The 24,406-nt window shown below is 43.2% G+C and overlaps 1 protein-coding gene across 1 annotated transcript; it reads right to left on the bottom strand.

Annotated features, from left to right (window-relative positions):
• Positions 1 to 953: 953 nt before the first annotated feature.
• On the bottom strand, positions 954 to 24,406 carry LOC149440779 (F-box only protein 44-like). Its single transcript, XM_089658152.1, has 6 exons — positions 24,165 to 24,406; positions 14,409 to 14,668; positions 10,807 to 10,933; positions 7,371 to 7,466; positions 4,923 to 5,058; positions 954 to 4,584 (listed from the first exon to the last, which is right to left on the bottom strand). The coding sequence occupies exons 1-6, from the start codon at positions 24,191 to 24,193 to the stop codon at positions 4,402 to 4,404; spliced, it is 831 nt and encodes a 276-aa protein (XP_089514278.1). The 5' UTR covers positions 24,194 to 24,406; the 3' UTR covers positions 954 to 4,401.

Below are 24,406 nucleotides of genomic sequence, written 5' to 3'. Positions count from 1 at the left end.
TAATAGCAATTATCATTCTTAGCAAGGAAACAACACATACAGCAAAATCTCAGTCAGTGCTGGCAGGCCTGCTATTCAGAAGTTAAACGAAAGCCTCAAGTCTAAGGTGTTCTTAGTCTCCAGTGAGCAAGTGAAATTATTAAAAATTGAAAGCTAGTTCACTTCGGGCCCTCAGGTCTGATGGTCCTGGGCACCGGTACACAGTAAGGGGGGCACACAGTGAAAATGATTGACGGCTATACAGACGCCAGATCATTTTCACTTTTCATCTTAAATCTGGGAGTTGGTTGAGAAAAATTGGTGGCTAGTGCAGCCATCTGCTTGTGTTTAGCAGTCCAGCTCTTTGGACGTACTATGTCTCTCTTGAGAAGAGGAGATTAAGGGGGGATATGATCAACATGTAGAAATACATCAGTGGTTTATATAGTGAACTCGGTGTACAGTTATTCACCCTGAGGTCATCACAGAGGACAAGGGGGCACTCTTTACGTCTGGAGGTAAAGAGGCTTACTCTCCACATACGGAAAGGTTTCTTCACAGTGAGAGCTGTGAAAATGTGGAATAGACTCCCTCAAGTGTTGGTTATGGCCAGCTCAGTGGATTGCTTTAAAAAAGGACTGAATTATTTCCTGGATACACAGAATATAACTGGATACTAACATTTATAGGTAAAGTTGATCCAGGGAATATCCGATTGCCTTTCAGGCACTCAGGAAGAAATTTTTCCCCCTGTATGAGTAAATTGGATCATGCTTTGCTGGGTTTTTTGCCTTCCTCTGGATCAACTGTGGGAATAGGATTATAACTTTTTTTTTTGGTTGAACTGGATGGATTTTTTCAGCCAGACTAACTATGTAACTATGTAATGTATGTGGAGCACTGCCCTGCACATCAAAGCAACGCACATTTTCTTCCTCCAAACTTGCACACAAGACACAGTAACCAGTCCTTAGTCTTGTTTTTGTGATTTTATTAAGGGGTAATAAATGTGGATGGGGTTGAGGGATGTATGGGATGCCTAAGGGAACTGTAACTGAGGACAACTCCAGAATAACTATGTACAAGTCTCTATAATAGACCTCTTCTTGGAGAGCTCTCCAGCCTCTCCTGGTGTACCACCCCAGACCCCAGATGAATCCTCTTCTCATCCAGCTGTACTGAAGGAATCCTTGATCAAGAGGTCCCAGAATCTGTTGCTTTAAGTGCACAGTCCCAGGGAGGGGCTAGTTAGGTGTCCCACTGGAATGCCCTCTCCCCTTTTCAGGCCCAAGGGGTGTAGGATTACTCACTGTTCCTCACCTACAGGCATGTTGGGTTGGTGACTGCCTTCAGGCCTTCTGCTGGGCTGGCTCCTTCCTGGGCTCTACAGGTGGTCCTCTCTCTGGGGACCAATAAGGTCAAGTGATCCTTCTTTCCAATTCCAACCTGGAGGTATGCTTCTTCCTACTGGGCCCCCCTCCAGGCTCCTGCATACAGTCCTCTCACCCCATCTTCCACCCGAAGTCTCCTGCTGCTGAGCAGGCTTAGTCACACTTAAGGGCTGCCCTAGTCCCATGCCAAGCCTCCTGCCAGGGGATTGGCCAGAGTCCCTTAAGTGTGCAGATCAGTCCCTCCTCATCCCCACCCACTGCCTTCTAGAAACTTCTCAAGTCTCTAGAGCAGGTGGAGGTATCAGGTAACAGATAAAGGAATTTCAAACAACAGGGACAAAGGATTTTCAAACAAAGTATGGAGAGCTGGACACTGCCACGGAGAACATTTACAAATATAAATTACAAAAAAATTAAAAAATAGAGGGCACTCTTTTTTATGTGACTTTCAGGGAGTCATGGAAAAACATCATTCCTTCAAATGATGTCCATGCCTTTAAAGTGCAACTTTAGTCAGAAAATTAAGTCCTGCTAGATCACTTCAGGCTGGCCCCTTTTGTAGGTATAGGTAAAACTTTAAAAATAAGAGTCTGTACTGTTTAAAATACATGAATACACTGTCTCACTCTGTTCTGCACATGTTCAGTTGCTTTCTTTTTTTTCGGCACTGTGCTGAATTTGTAGGACCAATCTGCTGACAGGCTAAAGATTTACTGCTACTGAGGGCTTCAACAAAATGGCAGCCTCCAGCAAGAAGAGACAGGAACAATTCTGGAGGCAATTTACAGCACACACTAAGTTTGGTAGCATAATTATTAATGTGGAATGTATGTTCCTTGCTATAGAACATTATTTTTATCAAAATATTATGGGTAAAGTTCCACTTTAAGTTGTACTTGATGTAATGAAAGAGTACAATTCTCACGAATGGCATCAACAACTGGCATCACATAATTTGTGTCAATTATTATTTTTTGTTTTTGTGTTTTTCCTTGACTTTTATACAGCACCCCAATCAATAAGAATTGCTCATTGAAGTGACAAACATACTCTTGCATTATCATATAGCACATGCTCCTGTAACCTAAACACTTTACGATTAACTGGAAATCTTGTTTGAGTCCCATGAAAGCATGAATTTTTAGCTCTGATAACACCTGGGTTCATCTGGAGGAGGACATTTGATACAGGTTCAAATGTATATAAAAAAACACGCCTGGCAAAAATGTCTACCAGCAACTCCTTTCGAGTCTCATACAAGGTAAAGAATGTGAACGGTCATATTATTCAGTAACTGGGGCTGCTCCTTGATCTCACCTAAAACAAATTTAGAGTGCAGTATATATAAACTCTATAATGCTAATTTAATATAAACTTTACCATGCAAATGCCATTATTCCACACACTTGGCTTGCAGTTGTGGTGCAGTATTTTCATATAAAATCCCTTTTGGAATATTTTTTTCAAAAATCAGACATTTGCAAGGCAGTAGGATCACCTCCTGAATGCATGCCAGTCACTGCTATTCCAACCTTGGAAAAATGATCCACCACAGATTGGGAAGAGTTTTACTAAGGGTTCTAGGGCAATTACAAAGCTTTACTTGAGGTTTGAGAACAATGACATACTGGCACTTAAAGTCCCATAGCAATAACACACCGACGGTTGGGGTTCCAGAGCTTTGACACAGACAATTGGAATTACAGGACAATGACACACTGATGCTTGGGGTCCCAAAGCAATGGCCCAGTGATGCTTGGGGTCTCAGAGCAATGATGTAGTGGGGGTTATTTACTAAAACTGAAGAGGGCAAATACGGGGTAGCTCTGCATAGAAACCAATCAGGTTTTATTGTCAAAGCTTAATTGAACAAGTTGAAGTCAGGTTTTAGTAAATAACTCAATTGTGGATGAGCTACTAAATCTGGAAAGTGCAAAATCCAGCACAGCTGTGCATGGTAGCCAATCAGCTTCTAACTTCAGATTTTTCTTTTAAGCTTTGACAGAAAAACCTGGAAGCTGGGAGCAGATTGGTTTCTATGAAGAGCTGCCCCAGAGTTTACACTCTCCAATTTTAGTAAATAACCTGCATTGCGTCATTACCCTGAGACCCCAAGCATCATTGGGGGTTCCAAAACAATGATACATTGATGCTTAGGGTTCCAGAGCAATGAAACAGTAATGTTTGGGGTTCCAGTGCAATGACACAGTGATGCTTGGGGTGCCATAGAAATGGCAAAGTGACACTCCAGGTTGTGAGAAATAATAGAATGACCACTGGAATCCCAGAGTAATAGTAGAATGACACTTGAGGTTTGCATCAAGGGCAAAGCAACATTCAGGGTTCTAAGAAATGACATTTGGGATTCCAGAATAATGACAGAATCACCTTTGGGGCTCCAAAGCAATGACACAGTGATACCTGCAGTTCCAGAGCAATGGCACAGTGATGCTTGGGGTTGTAGAGTAATGACACAGTGGTGCTTGAGGTTCCAGAACAAAGACATGGTGATGCTTTGGGTTCCAGAGCAATGGCAGAGTGATGCTTCGGGTTCCAGAGCAATGGCACAGTGATGCTTGGGATTGTAGAGTAATGGCACAGAGATGCTTTGGGTTCCAGAGCAATGGCACGATGATGCTTGGGGTTGTAGAGAAATGACACAGTGGTGCTTGAGGTTCCAGAACAAAGACATGGTGATGCTTTGGGTTCCAGAGCAATGGCAGAGTGATGCTTCGGGTTCCAGAGCAATGGCACAGTGATGCTTGGGATTGTAGAGTAATGGCACAGAAATGCTTTGGGTTCCAGAGCAATGGCACGATGATGTTTGGGGTTGTAGAGAAATGACACAGTGGTGCTTGAGGTTCCAGAACAAAGACATGGTGATGCTTTGGGTTCCAGAGCAATGGCAACGCAGCACTCCAGGTTGTGAGAACTGACAGAATAACACTTTGGATTTTGTATCAAGGACAAAGCAACACTCGGGGTCCCGGTTTTGAGTTGTGATCTCTAGCAAACAGAGATGACATCACAATTAAAACATTTCATCTGTCAAACACCTGTTTTCTTTTACAGTAAGATCTTCTGGTTCTATGGTGACACTGCTGTTGGTGACCCGAACTCCATACCAACCAGCCCAGAACTGCGTGTCGCTCCCACCATGCTGAAAATATATGTAGCGCACTCCTGGTCCATAGTATCTAAACCTACACATCATCTTATTAGAAAAAAAAAGAAAAAGGAATTATTCTCAATAGGGAATTAAATAAAAACACCTTTAGTGAGCACACATTATACACACACATTATACATAAGCTGTTGTTCTGGATGTGATACAAAGGATGATACAAATGATTGTATATCATATACAGATATGCAGATCCCCCCTCTGTATGTTAGACATTACAGTCAGATTTATTGTTGCAGGCATGCCAAGATAAAATATACTACAGGATAAGTTACCTACGTATTGCATTGCTGCCCATCAGCCTGAGGCTGAATTCACTGGCCCTATAAGATCTTGAGGCTGTATAAGGCATTGTAGTGTTGTCATACCTGCTGCCAACAGGCATCGCTCCATTGCTCTATGAGCACTTTTTCTGGGGCAAATTCCTTTATGATTGTCTTCTTTTTAGAAAGTAATCGAACCACCAACTCATACTGACAGCCGCAATCCCTCCTCGCTGCATACCTGAGGGGGGGGAGAGGTTAGTGAATGTTAACATGAAGATTACCCACTGTAGACACACAACTGTTTCCACATACTGTATATAATGTGACAATGTTTCCCAATGTGACTTTTTGTATTCGGTAGGCCTTTGGATGGTTGCAGCGGAGTGTCAGAAGATCCACCACACTATGACGTATTAGAGAAAATTAGAGGCAAATTAGAAAATGAAAAAGTACAGAAATGTTCTTAAAAATTAATTCACCATGTAGACAGGGCCTATTCAGTGTTCCTGAACACTGATAGTGTAGCACCCTCCTAGATAGGTGCTACCATTGGGGAAATTTAGTTCTGGCTCACTGTATCCAGTGGAGCTGAATTCTTGTTGTTAGGTGAATTTAGTTTTGGGCTCACTGTAATCAGTATGGCTGCTTGTGATTGTTTAGGCCTGTTCTGTATTTTATAGGCTGCAGATTACTCTGGATCTGGATTACTCTTCCTGTAATACAGAACTCTCTGGGTGGTCCTGGAACATTGGTGTGGAGTAAGGCAAATGAGCAGCGTGAATATTTATACTGTCCCAGCCAGAGGCGGACTGACCATTTGGAAACTCGGGCACTGCCCGAGGGCCCGGGGTCAGTAGGGGGCCCCATGAGATGCCCCTGGTACCTTTTTATAGGCCTTTTTGAGTTTGGACAAGGACACAGGGGCCCCATGATCCCCTATTGCCCGGGGGCCCCATGAGTTGTCAGTCCGCCCCTGGTCCCAGCCAATCCCTGTGAGAGGGATGGGTGCTGGGAAAGTATATAAATAAGCTGAGACTTGGCCCAGAAGTTAGCCAATCATCTAAAGACATTCATGAGTACAGACAATTTTGAGAGGTCTAGGAGACCTGGAGTGTTGTTGCTGCCCCTCTGTGATGTTGAGGAGTCAGCTGTGTGTAAAGAGTTATTGTGTGTGGAATCCTGAAGAGCGTATTTAATTCTTGGTGAAAGGATTCTGCTTGGACTGTGCAAGGACTTTGCTCATAGTTCTACAGAAGAAAAAGTGTCCTTATTTCTACAAAGTTTTGGAGTATCCCGCTCAATTTCCATATTCCCATCCAAGTTACCCAAAAATAAAAACACTAAAAATAATATTCTTGGACTGTTCATTGAGCCAAAAGAGTGACTGAGACTGTGTGCCTGGCTACGGGGCCACTATTGGGAGAAAAAACCCTGGCCATCTTTTTAGTGGCTCCTTTGGGGGTAGAGCTACAAGAGGAATTACCACACAGGGTTACTTGAACACCGATTATATATTGTAAAAATTGCGCAGGCACAAACAAGGCAGTTATAACAATGGTACTACATACATTATGTAGTAGACTATATAGTTCTTCAGGTAGATAAAGTAATGTTTATAAGTGAGGACGTTTTCCAGCAGTGGTATGTTACACCTGTACAGACTAGAGGATGCCAAAGGAGGACTTTCCTTGGAGGGGTGGTGGTATTATTGAACCATACTGCAATCCCCTAAATTCTATGAAGATATTCAGTTGCCAGTAGGAGACTGTTCCGGGAAGTTGGCAGAGGATCTCCAAAGCCATGAAAAGGTGGATTCCTTTTGCATTTGCTCAGCAAGTTTCCTCTGTACATTGTATCCAGGGCCAGACTTTGTTTTTTCCCTAGGCCAGCTACCTAATGCCATTCCCCACTACCCAACAGCTGTCTTGGAGGCAGTTATACCCTCCATCCCAACCAAGGCACCCAAAAGACCCTTGTCCACATAAACATGACAAAATAATCATCAGCAGATTTGATGAAACATTTCTTGTCTATACTGGAAAACAGAATTGCCCAAAGAATGTGACAAACACTTAAGAAATAACTTGTCAGTAAATGATCATTATTAAGTAAATGTGTCCTCAGAAACAAGATTTGTTGCATTATAACACAGCCAGTAACAAGTCTGCAGAGACACAATCTGTACTGTAATGACATAACCAACAATTTGTTTAGAGAGACACCATCGGCCGGCCCTGTCACAGCATGCTCTTCTCTCAATCTCCATTCCTGTCCTTCGCTCAGCAATGTTGGGAGAGAGGAGCAGGAGTAACTGGAGAAGGAGCAGTTTCTGGGTGGATCTGTGGTAGGTATGGGAGTTGTGAATGTGCATAGACGAGTGCAGGAGAAGGGGAGGAAGGAGTATTACCCAACAGGCTCTTTAAGCCTATAAGTAGCAATGACCAGCATGAAGATAAAATGACTTTGTAGCCGTGTTGCCCTAGGTCATGGCCTATGTGGCCTATTGAGAAGTCCGGCCCTGTAGATATGTCAAGGAGTAAGTCTTTTTACCAGTCTTTGATGACAATGTCTGGTTGAATAGTGTCCATAAATTCAGTGCTGTACCCCATTTTCTTCAGGTCAATCAGCTGAGACTTCTTGCAAGTCCTGTAAAGATCAAAATGTTTAATAAATTTCACTAGACTCTACAGCGGCTCTCTGGTGGTGCTAGACTCTGACATGGGCTAATGTCTCCCTCATCCAATTGTCTGACAACTGTCACCTTGATATGAAGTATGGGGAAATAACAGATACATCGACAATTCAGCTTTTTCTCTGGGATTAGAGTGAGATTAAAGGCTTATTTTTTCTTCAAAATAACAAACATGTTACACTGAACTGCTCTGTGTAATGGTTTTGCACAGAGTAACCCCGTTTCTTCCTCTTCTTTGGTCCCCCTACCTGCACTCTGGGCTCTTCCACCCTGCTGAATGCTCCCATAGCAAGCCACTCAATGGGGGCACTCATGCAGCCAACCCCTGCTCTCTCCTCACTTGTTGTGATTGAACCAATGAGGAGGCAGAGAACCAGGACAGCAGCCGCTCTCATGCACAGTGCTGGATCGAGATGGGGTCAGGTAAGTGTTAGGAGGGCTGCGAGGTGGGGCTGCATACCAAAGGTTTTTTTACCTTTATGCATAGAATGCATGAAGGTAAAAAAAAAAACTTCAGGTTTTACAACCACTTTAATATAATAATTTCCATTGAGATCAATATTCTGAATCTGAATAAAAAAATCCTAACAGAAATTCTAAGTCGTTATATACAACTACTTTAATTCCTTAACCAGGTTTGCAACTAGCTAGCTACGATAAAAAATACATACAAACAAAATTTAACAACAATGCTTACATCATTGTTATATACAAATAAAGTGACCCTAAGCTGGACTATGCTTATTTAAACTTAAGACGGCCACAGACGGTTTGAATCTAGGCCATTTCAGCAAGAACCAGCCAAGATTTGAACCATATGGACAGGCTGAATGTTCCCAAGTTGATAAGCTTGGGTACAACGAGCCTGTCAGATTTTATTGTTCATATTTTTCGGGACTATCCTGGTTCTCCTAATCCCAGTGTGTCGATTGCCTGTTACTGTTGAGGAGGTTCCAGTAATCAGACTAGGAAGGACAATCACTAATCAAATTCATATTTATCTGATCCAACCAATCCCTTAGGTCTTTGTTGAGAAGTAAGGTTTGAGGAGATGACAGAAGTTCTGAACGCCTTTCCAAAGTGTTCTCTGTTCACCTCCTGGAAGTCTGGAGAGGATGCCTGTATAGAGTGACTTTATTTGGCCCTTGCATCAGCCTGGGACATGTGGAGGTCAAGGACTTTAACTAACTTGCTGGAGAGGATATCTGGGGGGCAGCTGGGGCAAAGGATGGCTACCTGGAAGGAGCAGAGAAGATACTTCTAGACACTGAGAAGAAGGCCTAATTCACATGATTGATTACTTGTGTGCCCCGTGCAGAGCTATGTTTTGTAGGCACGGGGATGTACATGTGTTGCATGCATTTTTGTGCCAACAATGTTGATTGCCTGTTACTGTTGAGGAGGTTCCAGTAATCAGACTAGGAAGGACAATCACTAATCAAATTTATATTTGTCTGATCCAACCAATCCCTTAGGTCTTTGTTGAGAAGTAAGGTTTGAGGAGATGATAGAAGTTCTGAACGCCTTACCAAAGGGTTCTCTGTTCACCTCCTGGAAGTCTGGAGAGGATGCCTGTATAGAGTGACTCTATTTGGCCCTTGCATCAGCCTGGGACATGTGGAGGTCAAGGACTTTAACTAACTTGCTAGAGAGGATATCTGGGGGGGCAGCTGGGATAAAGGACGGCTACCTAGAAGGAGCAGAGAAGCTACTTCTAGACACTGAGAAGAAGGCCTAATTCACATGATTGATTACTTGTGTGCCCCGTGCAGAGCCATGTTTTGTAGGCACGGGGATGTACATGTGTTGCATGCATTCTTGTGCCAACAATTCCATAGATGTCTATCAGGACAAGTGACTGGCTGGACACAGCGGCTGTGTTCCAATGTAACATCCTTGCAGGGTTCAGGTCCATGTCCTGGGTGCATTCTGGGCCACGCACTCACACCCACATGGATGTCACATTGGGACACAGCGGTTGTGTCCATTCGGCCATGTGTCTCAATAGACATCTATGGGACTACTGACATGGGGATGCATATAACACTTGTGAATCCCTGTCACCAAAACACGGCCCTTTATGGGACACACAAGCAATCACCCATATGACCGAGGTCAAAGATTCATTGCATTCACATCAGCATATCTTTTACTGCTCTCAGAGGGTTGATCACCAAACCTATTAGAAAGTGATGCACTGCAATTTAAAGAAAAGACTGACTACTCTTTAAGAATTATAAATCTGAATGGCTGCTGTCCCATGGCCACCTAATCACTTCCACATGTCCCTGGCAACAGTTGCATACGCCTCAAGTGCCCCTGTCATATTTCCCAGGCTCCACGCTTCCATCAGTGGTGGGTGCTGACAGAGGGGTGGAAGATCAGCGAATGTCTGTTATTATTATTATTATTATTATTATACAGTATTTATAAAGCGCCAATAGTTCGCTCAGCACTGTACATTACAAAGGGGGACAGAACATGTGACAGAACAATAACAATACAATGCAACACATGAGGGGATCGAGGGCCCTGCTCTTTCGAGCTTACAATCTAGGGTCTGTTGAAGATAAACCCAGAAGTGATGTGTAAAATGTCACTTCAGAGTCTGGCTGCCAATTTCTGTGGATGGGGAAGAAGCTAATGGGGTGCAATCTGTGCTCCATTAGCTTCAATAGAGGGCAGGTGAGACATCAGGGGTCTAAAAGTGACAGCCAGACTGAAGTGTTGCAATTGATAAACCATTGTGCTGATCAGGGGCGGACTGACAACTCAAGGGGCCCCCGGGCAATAGGGGATCATGGGGCCCCTGTGTCCTTGCCCAAACTTAAAAAAGCCTATTAAAAAGGTACTAGGGGCATCTTATGGGGCCCCCTACTGACCCCGGGCCCTCGGGCAGTGCCCGAGTTTCCAAATGGTCAGTCCGCCCCTGGTGCTAATATTGTGTGACATAAAAAATAAATTAACTACCACTGTTTTATTCTCCAGGGTGTTTACTATCAGAAATGAAAAAGTAAGGGGTTTTAAGTAATCTTCAGACCTATGTTTTCTTAATCATGTGTGCAAAAATCCACATCAAAACAACCTCGGCAGTGTAAGGGTTAAAGGGCGTACTACTTCCTACTTTTGGGTATCCTACACCCTGAAACCCTTTTCCCAGAATGAGTTCAGCAATATAAAAAATTAGAAGGACATGACCTTGAAATGGAAAAGTTAGCCTGCTGCGAGATATAGGGTTTTTTTCCACACCACCCCAAGAGGAGAGCTATGTAAAAAAAGGAAAGGACAGCTTACTCATAGGAAGTGACAAAGTATTTGGTGACAGTCCCATCTAGGATCTGTTCTCCTGAATCTCCAGGTAAATCTTCTACCTTCCAAAGATCACCGCCATTTTCCTCTATTGTCCATGCATTAAATTGCTCTAAAACAGAAAAATAAAAATACGATACAAATTATAGGTATGTTTTAAATAATGTCTGTTAATGTGAAAGTTTCACCTAATAAAGTGTACCTGTGCATGCAGCAGCTCACTAATTTAAAGCACATGTCATCTCTAGCAGTGAACTCCACCTATGGGCTCTCTTGTGTCTGTTAAATATACAGTTGAAAGTGTTTTGTTATATTTGTTCCTAGAACTGTAAAAAAAAAACAACATTCAATCCTGCCACAAATCTAGTAAACTAATACCTTCCTGTACTCTGTGCCTCTGCTGTACTACTAGCAGTTTACATTGTTGACAGTTCTTTCTGTGGACTACAGAACACCCCCCTACTATGATTTGAAGATGAGGAAAGGGGGAGTTCTGTAGTTCTGACAAATTTCCTGTCCTAGATTGAAAATGCTGCTCTACTATATAAACAATATAGCAAGTGAATGGTTACATGCTAGGACAAAAAATATACTACTAGCAAGATCACCAGGTGAAAATATAGTAAAAGAAGATTTAAAAAAAATACTAATGCAGCCACTACATCTAAGGAATTGTAAGCTGCAATATATTACATTATTGTTTATGTTTAGGGAAAAAAAACATTCAGTACAGCTCCGCAATACATGTAGATTATACATTAACTAAGCCTCGGACCCTGTAATCACTATATCTGGTCTCCCCGGACCCTGCATTCACTGTATCTGGTCTCCCCGGACCCTGCATTCACTATATCTGGTCTCCCCGGACCCTGCATTCCCTGTATCTGGTCTCCCAGGACTCTGCATTCACTGTATCTGGTCTCCCCGGACCCTGCATTCACTATATCTGGTCTCCCCGGACCCTGCATTCACTATATCTGGTCTCCCAGGACCCTGCATTCACTATATCTGGTCTCCCCGGACCCTGCATTCACTATATCTGGTCTCCCCGGACCCTGCATTCACTATATCTGGTCTCCCAGGACCCTGCATTCACTATATCTGGTCTCCCCGGACCCTGCATTCACTGTATCTGGTCTCCCAGGACTCTGCATTCACTGTATCTGGTCTCCCCGGACCCTGCATTCACTATATCTAGTCTCCCCGGACTCTGCATTCACTATATCTAGTCTCCCCGGACCCTGCATTCACTATATCTGGTCTCCCAGGACCCTGCATTCACTATATCTGGTCTCCCAGGACCCTGCATTCACTATATCTGGTCTCGCCGGACCCTGCATTCACTATATCTGGTCTCCCCGGACCCCGCATTCACTATATCTGGTCTCCCCGGACCCCGCATTCACTATATCTGGTCTCCCACTGTACACGCAACATGGAAGTGCAATTATTTTAGTAAATATAAACTGCTAAACACCTTTTCTCTCCAGTCCTATCTGTGTCCAGCTCAGCACTAGCTAAATCTTGTAGGAGGAGTTTTCTTTCTGCTCTAGGAGGATGCAGAACCCCTGACCTCTGTCTGGACAGTGCTGACTGGCCCTGTGCAGATCACATGCACTCTCCCAAGAAAAAAAAAACCTCTCTAGCAATATACACCAAACTGAGCATGTGCATGCCTACGGTTTAGTCTGGAGATAAGTGGTGGAAAAGGGGAGTAACAGAGAAGAAAGGATCAAACAGCCTTTTTACACAATGCAGAGGATTAACCCCTTAGGTTCCACAGTGAGTATAACAAGCATGCTTTACTTCATATACAGACTGATTTTACTGTTGTGGGTTTAGTGACACTTTAAGTGCCTGTTCACACCGGTGCGATTTCATGTGCGATTAGAGAATTGAAATCACACCTGAAATCGCATCTAATGAATGTGAATGTCAGTGTCTTACACCCCGATAACACCAAACCCATCTCTGAAATCGTGCGACTTACAATGAAGTTGCACGATTTCAAAGTCAGATGAGATGCTGATTTCAGGTACGATTTGTAAGACATCTGACACACCAAAAGTAGTGCATGTACGACCTTAGAAATTGGTGCTGTAATTGCGAACAATAGGGTGCGACTTGGCATGCGATTTGCAAGTCGCATGGCATGCAAATCACATGCCAATTCACATCTAGTGTGACCAGCGTGGAAATGTGCGATTTGCTGCGGCGTGATTTCTAAAGTAGTTCTTGCATTACGTTTTCTGCAGTAGAATGGGTTAGGCACAGGACTGCTTGGATTTCTTGACAGTGTAGTTGCCTTAGAAGCCACTAGAGGTCCCCAAAGATAGGATGCTAGTAGTAGGCAGGGGGCACAATGAGTTAAAATGGTTGTAAACTTCAGACATGAAATATGAACAAAGCATATCCCTCTATAGCAGGGGTCCCCGAACTGTGGCCCAAGGGCCAGATGTGGCCCTTTGCTTGCCTTTAATTCTTTCATTTAATTGCCTTTAAACAAGATGTCACTTCCTGACATCATTGTATACTACGTGTGAAACTTGTGAATGATCACAGAGGTCACATGGACAAGGCTATTCACAACAGCCTTGTACCATGTGACAAGCTGTGACCAATCACAGCTCTCACAGTATTTCTCAATGGCTGCAAGAATGCATCCAGAGAGAAAGAGAAATGATTGCTTTTACAGCCTTTATGGGTATTTAAAAAAAAAATAATTCATCAACCACCACAAGTAGTACAGTGTCACTATGGTGACACTGTACTGCTAGGGTGACAGTATGTAAAAAAACCCCCCAAAAAATACATAAATAATATAAAAAAATAAAATAAAAATGTAAAAACAAAATTTAATAAACTAACTAATTTGGGTTATTTTTTTTTTACTAAAAAGATACATTTTGGCCAAGATTTATGAAGAAAGATTATTTATTTGCAAAATTCTATTAGAAAAACACTTTTTTTTTCAAAATTGTTGGTCTTTCATTTATATAGCAAAAAAATAAAAATCCCAGTGATGGATAAATACCACCAAAAGAAAGTTTTATCTGTCTCAACAAAATGCTAAAAAATTCATATGGGTACAATGTTGCCTGACTGTGCAATTGGCATTCAAAGTGTGATAGCGCTGAAAGCTGAAAATTGGCCTGGACTGGAAGGGGGTGAAAGTGTCTGGACTTGAAGTGATTAAAAACGCAAGTTTTTCAGTGTTTATTTAGCATTTTTGCATTAGCGTTTAGCTGTGTTTTTTCACGTTTGCGTTTTTAGTGTTTTTACCGGAAAAAAAATTTTTTTTGCTCAAAAAAATTTCCAAAAACATTGGTTGGCCACGTTTTTCAGCATTAGAGCATTTTTACAGCTAAAAACCTCCTCTAGTTCTGGGGTTTTTTCCAGCCAAAAACTGTCCCTGCTAAAAAACGCTGAATAAAGCCTATGTGTGTATGGACACATAGGAGAACATGCTGGGGGGTTTACTGGCTGTAGAAAAAATGCAAAAAAGCCAAAAACAGCCGCTGTAAAAACATCCCGTGTGCATGAGGACCTAAAGTTACTGAGAAGTCCACTATCATCAAACCGCTCACCCAGCGCACATGGATTTTGGATCAGGTTCCTCTTGCGGCTGGACAGGTAGTAGAAGATCTTCCAGTCTTTGGGATGTTTCTGGCAGTCTTTGGTGATGTAGCCCGCACGCTGACATTTTAGCTTCCACAGTGTCGCAGAATCGATGACTTCCTTCCACTGACTACAGACCTGCCGGCAGCGACGGATCAGATCCACAGCCGGGACCAAAGCTAGAATCTCCAGCAATACGTCTTCTGGCAACATGTTAAACCTCCCCAGGCTGCATGAAACAAAAACACGACATTGCTGATGGTTCATAAAATACAACGGCCGCCCAATGGTGTAGGAATGTGGCCAGGTAGGGCTGGGGTCTTGGGTTCAATTCCCACCAGGGACCAGCTTATGAACCGCCCTCCCACGACACCATATGTACAATCATGGCGACTTTTCCTCTTGTTAGTAAACTAGACTTGGAATAATCAAGCAGAGCAGCAAGCATGTGACAGCAGGTGACAATTCTGGGTGTGGGCTTTAAAATCAAATGTGACTCCAGTCCACCCAACATCAGCAAATTCCTTCCAGAGCATGAAAGCCAGTGATTCCTGTTACCTGTCCTGTTGTCTTACATCCAGGGTCATCTATACAGATCATAGGGTCCTATTGCAGAATCTAGTGACCTCCCGGCTTTCATTGATCCAAACATTAAAGTGTTACTAAACCCACAACAGTAAAATCAGTCTGTATATGCAGTAAAGCATGCTTGTTATACTCACTGTGGAACCTAAGGGGTTAATCCTCCGCATCGTGTAAAAAGGCTGTTTGATCCTGTCTTCTCTGTTCCTCCCCTTTTTCAAGCGACCACCATTTATCTCCAGACTGAACCGTAGGCATGCACATGCTCAACTTGCTATATATTGCTAGAGAGGTTTTTTTTTTCTTGGGAGAGTGCATGTGATCAGCACAGGGCCAATCAGCATTGTCCAGACAGAGGTCAGGGGGTCTGCATCTTCCTAAAGAAAGAAAACTCTTCCTACAAGCTTTAGCTAGTGCTGAGTTGGACACAGATAGGAGGCACAAGACTGTTCTAACTTCTGATGAGAAAAGGTATTTAGCAGTTTATATTTACTAAAATAATTGCATTTCCATGTTGTGTGTACTGTGGGAGACAGATATAGTGAATCCTAACCAGGGGCGGACTGACCATTTGGAAACTCGGGCACTGCCCGAGGGCCCGGGGTCAGTAGGGAGCTCCATGAGATGCCCCTGGTACCTTTTTCATAGGCTTTTTTGAGTTTGTGCAAGCACACAGGGGCCCCATGATACCCTATTGCCCGGTGGCCCCATGAGTTGTCAGTCCGCCCCTGATCCTAACATTACCGGGCACTCCCTTTGGGGACAGACCTGGAAAGCAGAAAGTGCAGGATCTGGAGGAGGAGGACCAGAGGAGGAGTGGAGTCACCAGAGTCTGCTGAATGCTGAGATGAGGGGGTGCTGCAGCTGCACTGAGAGGTGCAAGGTTTGGCAGAGGAGTTCTATTCTCCTCTCTGTTACCAACTGCTGAGACAAGCTGGGGGCAAAGCCAAGGGGGTACCTACAGGAGAGGTGCAAGGGCCACATGAAATGGCCTGGACGGCCTTGTGTTTGACACCTGTGCAGTAGAGAGAGGAACTGATATTGGTCCTTACTCTGTGAGATCAGGAACTGAAAGTGATGCAGATTTAGTCACTTCTGATTTCGGTCATGTGTTTACTGACCGGTTTCTGGCCACTGAAGCAGCCGTTTAGACCGATCTGTGTGTGATCAGCTGCACTGGTGGCCAGAGGAGAGATCTGGGGTCTAACAGACCTCCAGATCACTCCATAAAGAGGATCTTATAGTAATAACAAGTGCAGCACTAAATATCCAGTAATAATGTGCACGTTTAAAAACTCATATTAAAACTCATAATATCATTCAAGATGAAATGTGCAAAAATTAAGGTGCTAATAAAGTAAAGTGCTGGTAAAGAGGAAATATTCAATCTTAATGTAAACAAGTGAGAAAACAATGTCCATAAATAGTGGCAATAAGTGAAGGTCCTTTTAAACGTGATCTTCAAGTGGTGTTCCTTGTGCGAAATATGATCATTCGGTGATGTGCCAGGGATATAGTAAAATTACGCACTCACCAGATGCGCATTTACAATACGCATGTGTATATATATATATATATATATATATATATATATATATATATATATACATATATAATGTGGTCAGCCGGAGGTCCCATTAAGTGTGAACACAGCCTGGTCAGGAATCCCCTTCCTCTGGTTTACATCCAGTACCGCAGTCGTCCTCCATAATGGGCTCTGTGGATTTTTTCGCCCCTCTTTTTCCTGTCCAAGCAGTGGGCGTGCTATAAAGAGGCCTCTATACCACCTGTCCTGTGGAATATCTCTTGGACAACAACACCCGGTATTCCTCCATCATGCAACCATGGACAGGCTGATCCCCCGACTAACACACTGCAGGGCCGGGCTCACAATACAACGCTGTTGTTTTGTCATTGTTTACATGAAGATTGTTTTGTTTTGTCACTGTTTTTTGTCATTGTTTTGTCACTTGTTTACATTAAGATTGTTTTGTCACTGTTTACATTAAGATTGTTTTGTCACTGTTTTTTGTCATTGTTTACATTAAGATTGTTTTGTCACTGTTTTTTGTCATTGTTTACATTAAGATTGTTTTGTCATTGTTTTTTGTCACGGTTTCCTCACTTGTTTACATTAAGATTGTTTTGTCACTGTTTTTTGTCATTGTTTTGTCTCTTGTTTACATTAAGATTGAATATTTCCTCTTTACCAGCACTTTATCAGCACCTTAATTTTTGCACATTTCATCTTGAATGATATTCTGAGTTTTAAAATGAGTTTTTAAACGTGCACTTTATTACTGGATATTTAGCACTGCACCTGTTATTATATGGTTCTGGAGCTAATTTGGTTGCCTTTTTGGTGCTATAGCAGCTTGGTTTTAGCACTCGCTTGTATGTTTGTTTTTCATAAAGAGGACCTGTCACGGCCCATGTTATCACAAGGGATGTTCATCCCTTATGATAGCAATAAGCCCTGGTACACCCTAGCATGTGACTTTTCCATACGTCTTCCCAGCGACACGGTGTGACTTCAAAGCCACGTTACTGATAGGAAGCATTTCTAAATGACTTTAACCTCTTTCCTGCCGAACTATAGCAGAAATACTGCTACACCGCAGCAGGGCTGCAAAAAATCATGTATATAATTTTAGAGCTTGACATGTTAGGCATCTATTTACTTATCTTTTATATTTTACCAAACAATTGTGTATTATATTGTGTCTGTGGTCACTAAAGTTCATTAACCACTTCCTGACCGCCATATATCAGAAATACTGCTACAGGGCAGCACGGGTGCGCAAAATCACGTATATATACGTGATTTTGCATTTATGGGTAGGGGGCGTGCGTACCTGCGCCACCATTTGCGGATGTGGTTGTCAATCACTGGGTCCCGGCTGATGATTACTTGCCAGCGCCCGGTGATTGTCAAGGATCTCCAATGGGGAGAACTGTATGTAAAGAGTACTGTTCTCCTCCCTGTTGGCTCATGCACACTGCCTTGGATGGGTGCAGTGTTGAATGACCGTGCAATTGTCAGTTAAAGTAATGCAGCGCTGTAACACAAACCGCTTCTGTAACCGATCCTGACCGCCCTATAGCAGAAATACTGCTACAGGGCAGCATGGGTGCACAAAATCACACATATATATATATATATATATATATACGTGATTCGCGCTCCCGCAGTTTTCACGCCCCTCCCAGATAGCATCAGATTGCCTGTCAGTACACCAAAAATTTGCAGATGTCTATACTAATGTCTAAACATCTGCGTTGATGAGTTCCTCATTAATTATTCTGGCCGCCTTGCATTCAAACAATTTCTCCCCAGCAAGCGTGCCAGATATGGGGTCAAGATGTAGAAGACCTGTGAGAAGGCAACAGGCTATACTTATAAGTTTTGGATTTATGAGGGAAAAGATAGTCACGTGGAGCCCGCCCAGATGCCCAGACTACATGGGGAGCAGTGGCAAGATAGTTTGGGACCTGGTGTCATCCTTTTTTCATATGGGGTACCACTTATACGTGGACAATGTTTAATCAAGCGTGCCACTATTTAGACATTTGTTCAATCTTGGAACTGGCACTTGTGGCAAAGTGTGACCTAATGTGTGCTCACCATTAGAAGTGGGTGGATGCAGGGCGGTATATTCTAATGGTGGGCATACCACACACTTTTTCTGGCAGAGATTTCTTCTCTTTTTTCATTCAGCCCACAGGCTGCACACAAAAAAAAGAACATAGTATACAGTGGGGATCGAAAGTTTGGGCACCCCAGCTAAAAATTTGTATTAATGTGCATAAAGAAGCCAAGGAAAGATGGAAAAATCTCCAAAAGGCATCAAATTACAGATTAGACATTCTTATAATATGTCAACAAAAGTTAGATTTTATTTCCATCATTTACACTTTCAAAATAACCAAAAACAAAAAAATGGCGTCTGCAAAAGTTTGGGCACCCTGCAGAGTTAATATCTTGTACTGCCCCCTTTGGCAAGTATCACAGCTTGTAAACGCTTTTTGTAGCCAGCCAAGAGTCTTTCAATTCTTGTTTGAGGTATCTTTGCCCATTCTTCCTTACAAAAGTCTTCCAGTTCTTTGAGATTTCTGGGCTGTCTGTCACGCACTGCTCTTTTAAGGTCTATCCATAGATTTTCAATTATGTTGAGATCAGGAGATTGTGAAGGCCATGGCAAAACCTTCAGTTTACGCCTCTTGATGTAATCCCCCATGGATTTCGAGGTGTGTTTAGGATCATTATCCATTTGTAGAAGCCATCCTCTCTTTAACTTCAGCTTTTTCACAGATGGCATCAAGTTACCATCCAAAATTTGCTGAAGTTTTATTGAATCCATTTTTCCTTCTACTCGTGAGATGTTCCCTGTGCCACTGGCTGCAACACAACCCCAAAGCATGATTGATCCAACCCCATGCTTAACAGTTGGACAGAGGTTCTTTTCATTATATTCTGTGCCCCTTCTTCTCCAAACGTACCTTTGCTCATTCCGGCCAAAAAGTTCAATTTTAACCTCATCGGTCCACAGAACTTGTTTCCAAAATGCATCAGGCTTGTCTATATGTTCATTTGCAAAGTTCAAACGATGATTTTTGTGGTGAGGACATAGAAGAGGTTTTCTTCTGATGACTCTTCCATGAAGACCATATTTGTACAAGTATCTCTTTATAGGGGAATAGTGTACCACAACTCCAGAGTCTGCCAGATCTTTCTGGAGGGATCGTGCAGTCAAACATGGGTTTTGAATTGTTTTTCTCACAATCCTGCGAGCTGTTCTGTCTGATATTTTTCTTGGTCTTCCAGATGTTGCTTTAACTTCCACTGTTCCTGATGACTGCCATTTCTTAATTACATTCCGAACAGAGGATATTGACATCTGAAAACGCTTTGCTATCTTCTTATAGCCTTCTCCAGTTTTGTGAGCGTCAACTATTTTCAGTTTCAGTTTTCTAGACAACTGCTTAGAAGAACCCATGGTGCTGATTGTTGGGGCAAGGTCAGATGAGTCTGGGCATTTAAAACCTTTGAGATTGACATAACCTGGTCTTCCCAGATGATGATTGAGAACAATCCATGACACTGGCAGGTCTCAGCTTGGCAAAGGGGGCAGTGCATGCTATAAATTCTGCAGGGTGCCCAAACTTTTGCAGACGCCATTTTTTTGTTTTCTGTTATTTTGAAAGTGTAAATGATGGAAATAAAATCTAACTTTTGTTGACATATTATAAGAATGTCTAATCTGTAATTTGATGCCTTTTGGAGATTTTTCCATCTTTCCTTGGCTTCTTTATGCACATTAATACAAATTTTTAGCTGGGGTGCCCAAACTTTCGATCCCCACTGTATACACCCAACAAGGAGCAGCGATGTACTGGTACATCACTGGACTTTGAATGGTTATACCAGGATGATTGTACTGTTTTTTTCAGCCGGCGATCGGCTTTCATGTAAAAGCAATCCTAGTGGCTAATTAACTGCAGGATTACTTTTACAAGCAGCAGGAGATGATGCCCCCCGCTGCCTTCCACGGCCTTCTCAGGCAGTCTCATGCCATCGGGGGAACCTGAGAATGCAGCCGGTGTTTCTGCCAGCTGACCATAGAACTGATTGGAGACCAGAGTGGTGCCAATCATCTCTATAGTCTAAGAATTCGGAAGCTACGAGCATTTCATCACTTCAGTTTCGCAGGATATAAACAGCGCCATTTGTAAACTGGGAAAGCATCTGATCACACCGATTTTGGTTAATGTAAGGGCAGAGGAGATATCTAGAGTCTGATAGACCCCAGATTTCTCAAAAAATAATATATGACAATGCCCATTGAAGTTATAGGGGATATTTGCATTCCCTGTGATAGCATTAAAAGTGATAAAAAAAAATGAAAGGTACAATGTAAAAATAATAAAAAAATTCAAAATAACTAAAAAAGAAAAAAAAAAAAAACTCATCCCTCCCATGCGCGCACACCCGTGTGCATAAGTGTTGGCCCTGTGCCGTTATGTAAACAGCGGTTGCACCATGCATGTGAGGTATTGCCGTGAACATCAGATCAAGGGCAGTAATTCTAACACTAGACCTCCTCTGTAAATCTAAATCGGTGGCTTTTAAAGGCTTTTAAAGTGTTGCCTATGGATATTAAAAAATGTTTGCAGTTTGTCACCATTGCACGGGGCATGCGCAGTTTTAAAGCATGTCATGTTTGGTATCTATTTACTCGGTATACCATTATCTTTTATACTTTACCAAACAATTGGCCAATATATTGTGTTTTTATGCATTAAAGGTAAAAAAAAGTGTATTTGTTTTTTTAAATTTGCTTTTGAAAAATCGCTGCGAGAGTACTATGTGCCATAAAAAATTGTAGTACCCAATCTATTCACTAGGGTGTCTGCTTTAAAAAAAAATATTATGTTTGGGGTTTAAATTAATTTCCTAGCAAAAAATACAGATTTTTTTCATGTGAACAAAAAGTGTCAGAAAAGGCTTGGTCTTCAGGTGGTTAGAAGAGTGAGTGATGTGTGGCATAAACTTCTAATGCTGGGCATAAAATGCCCCCACCCACCAAAACGACCCCTTTTTGGAAAGTAGACACGTCCACTGACACCAGTGTTGGCGGTTAATATTACATCCACTGACACCAGTGTTGGGGGAAATATTACGTCCACTGACACCAGTGTGGGGGGTAATATTACGTCCACTGACACCAGTGTTGGGGGTTAATATTACGTCCACTCACACCAGTGTTGGGGGTTAAAATTACGTCCACTCACACCAGTGTTGGGGGTTAATATTACGTCCACTCACACCAGTGTTGGGGGTTATTACGTCCACTGACGTCTACCGAAAAAAGTCAGCACGACCAACATTTTGGGACATTGAGGTTAAAATATGTGCTGCCATTGTACGGCCCTCTGGAAGTTTCAGGGGCCACAGTGGAGGCCCTCTATGATTCTCAGGTGGACTGGTATAGACAATACCTAGAACCTCAGGCTGGGTGACACCATACTTCAAGCAAATTTGTTTTGAATCTAGGAGCCAGCTATAAAAGAAGCCAGTTTTTGTTTTTTTTTTGTTAGCTTAGTGTTGGTTTGCCAGCACGCGGGACTTCACACGATGTGATTATAGTGATTCTGCTGTCATCCCAATACGGCCAGGTGTGAGTGGAGCCGCCTGGTTCACACGTTTGCGGTTCTGGATTGGCATGACAGGCTAGATATGTTGTGTTCCTAGTGACACACACATGCCATCCACACACAGTGTGTTCTCAGTGGCATTATGTGAGTTTGTAGCGGTGCGTTCCAGACTCACAAGTGATAGAGTGGCATGCCGAGATACATGTTCATATAGGATTGCTATGAAACAAGTTTTCCCATTGAAGTCCATGGGAGGCGTTTTCCCATTGAAGTCCATGGGAGGCGTTTTCCCATTGAAGTCCATGGGAGGCGTTTTCCCATTGAAGTCCATGGGAGGCGTTTTCCCATTGAAGTCCATGGGAGGCGTTTTCCCATTGAAATCCATGGGAGGCGTTTTCCCATTGATGTCTGTGGGGCACGATTTCCCATTGCGGTCTGTGGGGTGCGATTTCCCATTTATTTCTATTGGAGGCGTTTTCCCATTGAAGTCTATTGGAGGCGTTTTCCCATTGAAGTCTATGGGAGGCGGTTCCCATTGAAGTCTATGGGAGGCGGTTTCTCATTGAAGTCTATGGGAGGCGGTTTCTCATTGAAGTCTATGGGAGGCGTTTTCCCATTAAAGACTATGGGAGGAGTTTTCTCATTGAAGTCCATGGGAGGCTTTTTCCATTGATATCTATGGGAGGGTTTTCCCCATTGCAGTCTGTGGGGTGCGATTTCCCATTGATTTCTATGGGAGGTGTTTTCCCATTGTTGTCTATGGGAGGCATTTTTCCATTGAAGTCTATGGGAGGCAGTGTGTGAGTTCAGGCGCCGGGATGCAATTTATAGTCTTGGTGACATGGTGTCTGGGATTTGTCGAGCCCTGCCATACATATCCCACAATGGGCAAGTATATGTACCGTGCCGTGGGTCATATATTGAGATTCTAGCCAGTCTCTCCAGTCCGCCATATTCTACTCTGCTTGCTCAATGGAGTGAATGTAAACCCAACATTCCTGATATGTGCCCGCTGTACCATGTACACATATGAAAAGGTCTCCTGTTCTCTTAGTTCTCTAGCTGTCCTGGGAATTCAGCCTGCTCTCCTCCAATGATCAGACTTGTCCAGACCCCCCCCCTGCACAGCCATCCACTGGGAAGATCAGTGTCCTGCTGTTTTTCCTACCCCAGCCCTTATGCAGCTGAGAACCAAGGGAATGTGATCACTTATAAAAAAAAGGGGAGGGGGGGAAGGTACAGTATTTATGTTTTTTTTCTTTTTTTTTTATTAATTTCTATTTTAAACTGAGTGGGTTGTGAGGGTTTCTATACTTTCTGATCATACAGACTACATAACATCCGGGAGGAAGTTATTGGGTCAAAGAGGAAACTTCCTGTGTTTGAATAATCGATAACCCTAGAAGTACGTACAAATCAAAGACTTTAAGCACTAAGGATTCGTTCACATGTGAGTTGGGGGGTGGTAACAGTAAAATCTCACTGTTGAGCCATGTTGTTACCGCCCTTAACTGCTACCCCTTTTTGCTACAGAAGCAACAGCTTGGGGTGTAACTATGCAGAGGCTGCGGTGAGAATGATGGCACAATCTGTCCGCACCCATCATTCTGCACAATGCGCTCTTTGGGGGGGGCGGTAAATGACCTACATGTGTAGGTGGCTGTGGTGTGGCACGGCTCTCCCTTGTTGCAGGTCCACACAGCTTCTGTTCTTGCACACAGGCCCCGTGCATTCAGAATAGGCCGCTGGACGTGCCTGGAGCTTTCAGTGCAGATATTTGTCCTGCTTTATGAGCACATATGTGCTCCTATCTGCACACCTTGGCGCCCTGCCCTGCCCTCTCGCTCACTGTGGCTGGGGGCGGAAGTTCTGCAGCAGCTTGTAAAATGCGGTTTATAATCCCCTCCAGCCTGTTTACAAGAAACAAGCCGCCTTCTTCCAATATGTGGTCAGGCCCTGGAATCAATGAGTCATCTGTGCGGTCTCACCTCTGCTGTGTGCTCTGCTGGGCCCCCATGTCAGCTGTCACCTCCCCAGCAGCCGATCTGCGTCTCCCCCAGGCAGATGAGCGATGGCACTTTCCCCACCAGGAAGAGCTTCTGTCTCCCTGTGTCAGCCTACAAGAGGAAAGAAAAAAAAAAAAACTTTCTACTGATGATGCAGATAAGACCGAACATTCCAGCTGAGAAAGTCCCCTTCCGTACAATGCAGATGTAGACCTACGGGGCAC

The sequence above is a fragment of the Staurois parvus genome, unplaced genomic scaffold, assembly GCF_062004578.1.
Source record: "Staurois parvus isolate SC_StPar_1 unplaced genomic scaffold, SC_StPar_1.0 ptg001053l, whole genome shotgun sequence".
In the NCBI taxonomy this organism is placed as follows: Eukaryota; Metazoa; Chordata; class Amphibia; order Anura; family Ranidae; genus Staurois; species Staurois parvus.
This window is presented reverse-complemented; position numbering and strand designations above follow the sequence as displayed.

Coding starts and splice junctions, on each gene's coding strand:
- LOC149440779 (XM_089658152.1), bottom strand. CDS start 24,193: ATGGGGGCCCAGCAGAGCACACAGCAGAG. Junction 14,669..24,164: donor CAGCAGAGCACACAGCAGAG/GTGAGACCGCAC, acceptor TGTTTCATGCAG/CCTGGGGAGGTTTAACATGT. Junction 5,059..7,370: donor GACATTGTCATCAAAGACTG/GTAAAAAGACTT, acceptor CCCCCCCCTCAG/GTATGCAGCGAGGAGGGATT.